At 36.5% G+C, this 7,575-nt stretch overlaps 1 protein-coding gene across 1 annotated transcript in view; it reads right to left on the bottom strand.

The window, feature by feature from the left end:
* Window positions 1-7,575, bottom strand: part of HABP4 (hyaluronan binding protein 4) — a gene marked incomplete at its 5' end in the record, with an annotated part of 41,311 nt that extends 33,736 nt beyond the window's left edge. The window contains 2 exons of the mRNA XM_044679761.1: window positions 2,318-2,480; window positions 7,437-7,575. Coding sequence (XP_044535696.1) covers window positions 2,318-2,480; window positions 7,437-7,575 — 302 coding nt within the window. The remainder of the gene's footprint in view (window positions 1-2,317; window positions 2,481-7,436) is intronic.

Consider the following 7,575-nt stretch of genomic DNA (forward strand, 5'->3'; position numbering starts at 1 on the left):
ATGCTTATTCATTTGAACTAAAATAAGAGTAGTGAAAAAGAGACAGTGAGTATATATGTTGCAAAGTGCTTATGACAGTGAGAGGGAGAAAAGATGGCAGAGTTTAATGAATAATTTTCCAGAACTGGATGGACTTAAGCAGGTTTATAAGCAGCTACTGGAGAAAACCAGTAAGCAGCTATCTAGATGGCTAGGTGGAAAGACAATGACTGATGGGGTGAGCTCTGGAAGTCAGGAGTATACAGGATGATCAAGGGTACTGGTAGAAGGCTTGTACTCAGCAAAGAGAAAGGTCACTTCTTCCCAAAGAGACCTAAGTGAGGAAGTTAAGTATGGATGAAGATGTAAAAGATTCTGAGAAAGAAAAGCAAAGAAGTTCACAGCAGATGGCCTCTATTTTTTTCTAGTAGAGTAAAAGGCAAGGTTATTTTAATTAGGGGTAGTGGTAGTGAAGAAGGCATTGATTAGAGCATGGTGCAGCAAAAAGGCACTGCAATTAAAATCACAGACCAACATTTAAATGCTATTTTTACCACTTACTACATGTGACTTGGACAAGTTACTTAGTCTCTCTAAGTCTCAACTCTTATACTTTAACATTGAGGGAAATTATACCTTCTTCACAGGATTTTTTGTAAGGTAAGTGTTTAATATATTTGTAAAAGATAAATGGATGTCTTAGAAGATTCCAAGGTTCAAATCTCACCTCTGAGACTTATTAGCTATGTAACTCTAGGCAAATCTGTGCTTTAGTTTCCTCATCTGTAAAACTGGGGGGTAGACTTGATGACCAGGGCAGCTAATTGGATAGAGAGTAGGGCCTTAAGTTAGGAAGTTCAAATCCAGCCTCAGAACACTTACTAGTTGTGTGATCCTGGGCAAGCTGCTTAACTGTTTACCTCAGTTTCCTCATTTGTAAAGTGAGCTGAAGAAGGAAATAGCAAACCACTCTAGTACCTTTGTCAAGAAAACCCCAAATGGGGTCACAAAGAATTGGACACAACTGAAAAATGACTGAACAACCACCAGACTTGATGGCTAGTAAGGTCCCTTATTAAATTATTAGTCTATTATTCTAATTCTATAAAATCAACTAGGAGTACTCAAAGTGAGTTATTTACCTAATGTGGACAAATGAAGGAACTAAGTAAGGATAAACAGAAAATCTTTCTAAGTGAAATAAAATTGTTCCTTAAGTTAACAAAATGCCACTAGTAGTAGTCTACTAACATCTAGTCTCACATATTCAACTGCCTACTGCCATCTTGAACTGGATTATCTTGCAGACATCTTTTAACATGTCCAAAATTTAAAAATTAACTTCTGTATGTTCAAAACAGAACTCATTATCTTTCCCCAATGATCCCTCTCTACTTCCAAACTTCTTCATTTCTACTGAGGAAGTTTCAACATCCCCTGCTCACAATCTAAGTGCCTTAATCCTCACATTCTCATTCTCCCTTACCACCCACCCCACCCCCATCCAATCCATGGCTAGGGTCTTCTAATTCCACCTTCATAACATCTGCCATATATTCTCTCCCCAACTCTGGCATTATCCAGGTGTCCAGGCCCTTCATCACCTCCCACCTTTGCCTGCTGACTTAACACTCAAAAACACTCTCCCCACTCCAGTTTGTCCTTTACTCGGCCATCAAGGTGACCTTCTAAAGCAGAGGTCTGACCATGTTACTAGCCCAGCCCTCTCATCCCTCATTCAGTAAACTACAGCAGCTCCCTATCACCTTTAGGATCAAATATAGCATCTTTCGTTTGCAATTCAAAGCCCTTCCTCCCTCCCAGACTGGTTATACCTTATTCTTCCCCTTCAATGTACTTTATGATTGAGCAACACTGGCCTCCCTACTGTTCATTGCAAAGATACTCTCATGTTCCTTCCATTTTCCCTGGCTCTCTCCTTTATGCCTGAAATTCTTTCTCTCATCTCTCTAGCACAGATTTCCTGGCTTCCTTTAAGTCTTTGATAAAATCCAACCTTCTGCAAAAAATCACTCCTGGTCCCCCTCAGTGTCAATGCTTCTCTGCTGAAATTATTTCCAATTTATTCTATCTTGTTGATACATTATACTATGTTCTTGGGACCGAAGACAATTTTTTGCCTTTCTGTATCCTCAAAACTTAGCATAGTGCCTGGCATATAGTAGGCATTTAATGCCTGTTGATTTGACTATCAGCAGCAAGAAATGAGGCTGAAAGGCCTGTGTGGTTTAGATAACTGCTAAGTTGCTAACTGTTATTTTTTAGTCTCCTAAATTCCCACTCCCCACTGTGCCACCTTAAGTCATATAGTACATACTTTCCAATTGTAAACTTTTCCACAGTAAATTCCACTTGTCTCTCCATTTCATAGGGTCGATATTCCCTGTAAGTTCTTCGTTCTGTCTTATCCAGTTTTACATCTGCTCCCCGGTTATCATTCCATCCCTGCTGCTCCCCTCTTTTAGCAGCTCGCTTTTGACCTGAAAGTTAAAAATAGATAATGTCAGGAAACAATACTGGCATTAAAGCAGCACTGAATTTAACTCTGAGAAGTAAAATCAAATTATATCTTTTCCCCTTGACAGGCAAATAGGATAGTGAATACCAATGTCAAGAAAACCTGTGGTTAGAAGACTTGGGTTCAAGTCTTGCCACTGATACCCAGTATCTGTTTTACCATAAATATCATGTAAGTATCCCAGGCAAACTTCTAAGACCATTAGTTAGATGGGTTGCAGATGTTTCCACAAAAGGAACTCCTCACTAATGAAACCACAGGTCCAAATCAAACACCTTAAAACTTCCTTTCAGTTATGTTTTACAATTTGCCACAAGGCAAATGCTTTTGTATAAAGCTCTTTTAATCAACTACAATAATTCCTTGGTTTCTGTGCTGAAACAGGTATGGTTTTGATGAAATAATGATAAAGCCACCATATTTCATTAGTTTAAATAGCTAAAGCAAGATGCCTAGTTCATTTGGTACAATTAAAAATATTGTCCAAATATGGCTGACTTCCTGCGTTCAAAGCCAGTACATCTTTTTGATCCTCTTTGTTAAGATTTTTTATTAAGATTTTTTCTTCAATAAAATTTACATATGTGGAGTTCTGCTCCTCATAGACGAACTGAAATTGAGTTTGTCCCTTCATATAGTCAAAAACTAAAAGCACTTTGAGAAGTTATATTATTCCATTCCTTTATTCAAAGATGGCTCTCTACTGAAAACTGAGAACAGAAAACAGGCAAAAACACTTGCTTTCCTAACTTCCATTCCTCTATGAATTTCACTTTTCAAAAAAGTAATTAAAACACAAGTTTGAGGACAACAGTATCTACCATTTGGTATGGAAATGAATTAACTTCATCTTATTTTCAAACTACTGAATGACGATCTACATATCTACATATCTAATTTTAACAGGTCACACTAAAAGAAGGCTTTATTTTACATATCAAGTTTATTGACTATTCATTGATTAATAGGTCTCCTCTATATCTTTTAACTCAGACACAATTATATATAAATTTTTTCTTTTATTAAGATTTTCAGGACTGAAAATTTTATAATACAAATTAAGTTCAATTTAGAACTACTGAGATGCTTCTCAATAATATTTATATTATAAACCATAAGAAGCACTTCAATTAGAATAATTAGAAATGAAGTTGTTCCATATAAAACTGTAAAGACCAGAAGTAAAAATAATGATGACATCAAATTATAAGATTCAAGTTTCAGTAAAAACATATTTAGTGCCACTGAAAATGGAAGTAGGTTAAGCTTGTCTCAAAACTAGCATTTCCTGATATTAAAATATGAAATATTGCTAATTAGTATCTTGAAATTAGACATATCAGATTTAAATTCAATTTGCAATATTCCATTTGGTATCAAAGGAAAGGTTACTGTCATAAATTTAATATTATACTTTTGCTGAAGAGCTTTCACTGATGGAAAGCCAAGTTAGAATATTGAGATCAAAATTAAATGCAATGCTAGCTCATCTAGCATATATTGCTAAAACAGAAAGTGATATTATGAAGCCTGGAATTATAAGCCTTGATAAATGATTTATGAATTATAATTATAAATGAATTAACAAGTGGGAAAATGAAAGATTATTCTGAGATGAGTTTTAAATTGAGAATTAATTTTGAACACAAATAGTCATGAGCACATACAGTAAGAACATAAGAACATGAGATTCTAAAAGATGTATATTATCAGTGGTTCCAGTTTTAGTAATATAGTATTGAGAGTTGATTGTGGCAGAACCTAGTTCATTTCTCTATGCTGGGTCAGCAACTGTGGGTGCACAATGCAAACCTTGCATTTCATAGCCCTTTTCAATAAAGGACTGGTACATGCAATTTGATCACTGATTAAATAATAAGACAAGCAAATTCATATAAAAGGGACAAAATAAATGGTATCTACAACAAATTATAGGGCAAAAATAAAGGTTTTAGTTTAAGAACCTTATCAAGGAATATAGTGACTATGATCAAGGTAATTTAGGATCAAAGCAAGAACTTTGATAGTAAGAACTTTGATAGACTCAAAAAACAAAGTCCATTAAGTGGGTCAACATTTACTACCTCAATACATAATCGACAACTTAAACAAAAGAAACAGGTATTTTCAATGGAAAACTACAATTTGCAAGGCATTCTGTGATTAACAAATGATCTGCTAAATCATTCAAATCTTTTGAACTATGATTTCTTGTCCACATTAAGTTTTCAATGCAAATGATGTTCTACTTGAGTGAAAATTCAGATAACAAAACCCAACACTTGATTCTTTAATAATATTTCATCTAATCCACAAAAGTTTAACACAGTAATTTCATAAAAAGAAACAACTGGGGGCAGCTGGGTAGCTCAGTGGAATGAGAGCCAGGCCTAGAGATGGGAGGTCCTAGGTTCAAATTTGACCTCAGACACTTCCCAGCTGTGTGACCCTGGGTAAGTCACTTGACCATTGCCTACCCTTACCACTCTTCTGCCAATACTGTGTATTGGCTCCAAGACAGAAGGTAAGGGTTTAAAAAAAAAAAAAAAGAAACAACTGATTTGATTTGCTCCTGAAACCGAAGATATTCCTAAAGGAACACAAAGCCTTTGGATTATCAAAGCCAACCAAAACTCTTTAAAATAGATCTTATAAGAATTTTAAAATAATAATAACAGAGTAGTAAAATTTCTAAAAGAGGAAATAAAAGAGTACCAAAGCTATTAAAGTTATATTTTAAAAATCCAATTTAGGAACTTAAGATAATTTTAACCATATTAGTAGATACCATTAAATAAATATAAAGTTTCATACTAATACCAGGGGACCAAGAACTCAAATCTTCATTTGTTGAAATAACATATAGAAGGGAAAGGGCTAACCTCCAAGTTAAACAAAATATTTTCATCACAAAAAAAAACACTATACTAGTAAAATTCTATTTAATCATTTGATAATGACCTCAAAAATTACAAATGTAAGAGAACCACAAAACAAAAAAGTGTTTGCTTTCAAATGTTATCCCTGATTAGCACGCTAAAAATACTTAAGTGGCAGGTTTAGACAGTTCTTGTAAAATATCATTACTAATAGTAAAGTGATAAATTTAGATTACATTTCACAAGTAAAAATAATTCATTATTATCTAATGCCTCCAGACAAATTCTCAAAGCTTAAATCAGGCCAAATGACTCAATGCTACTGATATACAAAATTCCTTTCCAAACTGAAGTAGAGACATCATGCCTGCAAACAGATAAACTGAAAAATCTACTCCACTCTACTTTCTTTCACATTGAAGAGATGCCACATTAACATACTCTAATTTTACACAGACAGAAAAGAGTAGTTAGATGCAAAAGTCATAGCCATAGCCCAGAACAGACTGTGCAGAAACAAAAGTAGTTTGCTGTTTTATAGAGATCTGTAGGTCATCAATCAGTACAAATTATCAGGTGGCAAAGAAAAATAATGAAATACATTTACTTTGTAGAAATATTAACACATCAACTTGAGAGTCCCAAATTTCTACTTGTTACAAGGAAATGAGGCATCTCTGTGAACATTAGATTTCTAATATACATATCAACTGCAAATTTCTGAAATATCAACAGATTAAGACATTCCTAAATGCAAAATCAAAACCAAAAATCCTATCAATTACTTTAAGTCAAATTTATCTAATTACTAGACGATTATAGAAAACCTGTATAAGATTATTTAAAATACCAAATTTTCTAATGCTCGCTTAACACTGTTCCTCTCACCAAGTTAGCCAGGCACAAGTTAACTATCCCAGATCTACCTACCAAAATCTAGGATGCTTTTAATTCTCTCTCACACTCACTCTCTCTCCCTCCTTAGTTTCTCTACAACATTCCATTACTACATACCTATGGGCAACATCGTTATCACCTTGCTCCGAAAAATCTTTGCTCTCTTCTGCCCACAGGTCTTAAATGTGTGTCTCTTTCCCTCTCTCTCTTCCCTCCCTCCCTTCTTTCACCCCTCCCTGCATCACCTTCAGGGTTATTTTTCTCTGCCTCCCACTGAAAAAAGTATCTACTTCCTCCCCCACATTTAAACCAAAAGAATGAAAAGTACAATTTTCCTCCTCCAAGATGTCCTTGGCAGATAGGCGGTAGGGTGGTTTCTTTGTCTTGTTCCAGGCACATTTTGTATCTCTTACCTCCCCCACTCCACCTCACCCAGTTACCCTTCCAAACCTTGGTCTTTTCCCCAGCTTTTCAGAGGGATGAAAGAGAAAACCGAACGGGAGAAAGGACTGAAATGCCTTCCCTCTCCCATTTCTCTCTCTTAGCTTCCTCCTATCATCACCTTTCTTTAGTATTTCCACTGCAAAGGCAATAATATTTCTGTTAGGCTCTTACAGAGGAAGGGGAGAGGTGAATAAGAACCACGGGGTATCCATCAAAAGGGGAAATGGTAGCATAAATAATAAAATTATTATACGGATGTAATGGAATATTATTGTGCCGGAAAAACGACAAAAGGGATACAGACGGTTTCAGAGAAACCTGGGAAGATTTATATGAACTGATGCACAGAGAAGTGAGCAGAACCAGAACGCAGAAAGTAACAGCAACACTGTGAAGACAAACAACTTTGAAAGAGTTAAGAACTCTGATCAACACAATGGCAACCACCATTCCAGAGGACCAGGATGGTGATGGGCTCAGGGTGCAGAAGGAGACGTACATTTTTTTTGACATGGCCACTGCAGGAGGATTTTGCTTGACTATGCATAACTGTTATAAGGCTTTTGTTTTTGTTTTTCTCTTTCTGCTGGGGAGGGTTCGGGGAGGGAAGAGGGGAGGAGAAAAAGATTTCTGTTAAAGAAAAAAAAATCGTAAAAAACTGCCGCAGCTAACCCGGGAGGGAGGGGGTGTGGGCGTACCGGGCGGCTGCGGGCCTCCCCCGAAGCTGTCGGGCTGGGAGAAGGGGGAGGAGAAGATCTTGCGGTCTTTCTGGGACTCCCTCCGGCCGCCGCCACCCCCGCTGCCACCGCCACCGCCTCCGCTGCCGCCACCGCCGCC

Source organism: Gracilinanus agilis, chromosome 1, assembly GCF_016433145.1.
Source record: "Gracilinanus agilis isolate LMUSP501 chromosome 1, AgileGrace, whole genome shotgun sequence".
Lineage (NCBI taxonomy): Eukaryota > Metazoa > Chordata > Mammalia > Didelphimorphia > Didelphidae > Gracilinanus > Gracilinanus agilis.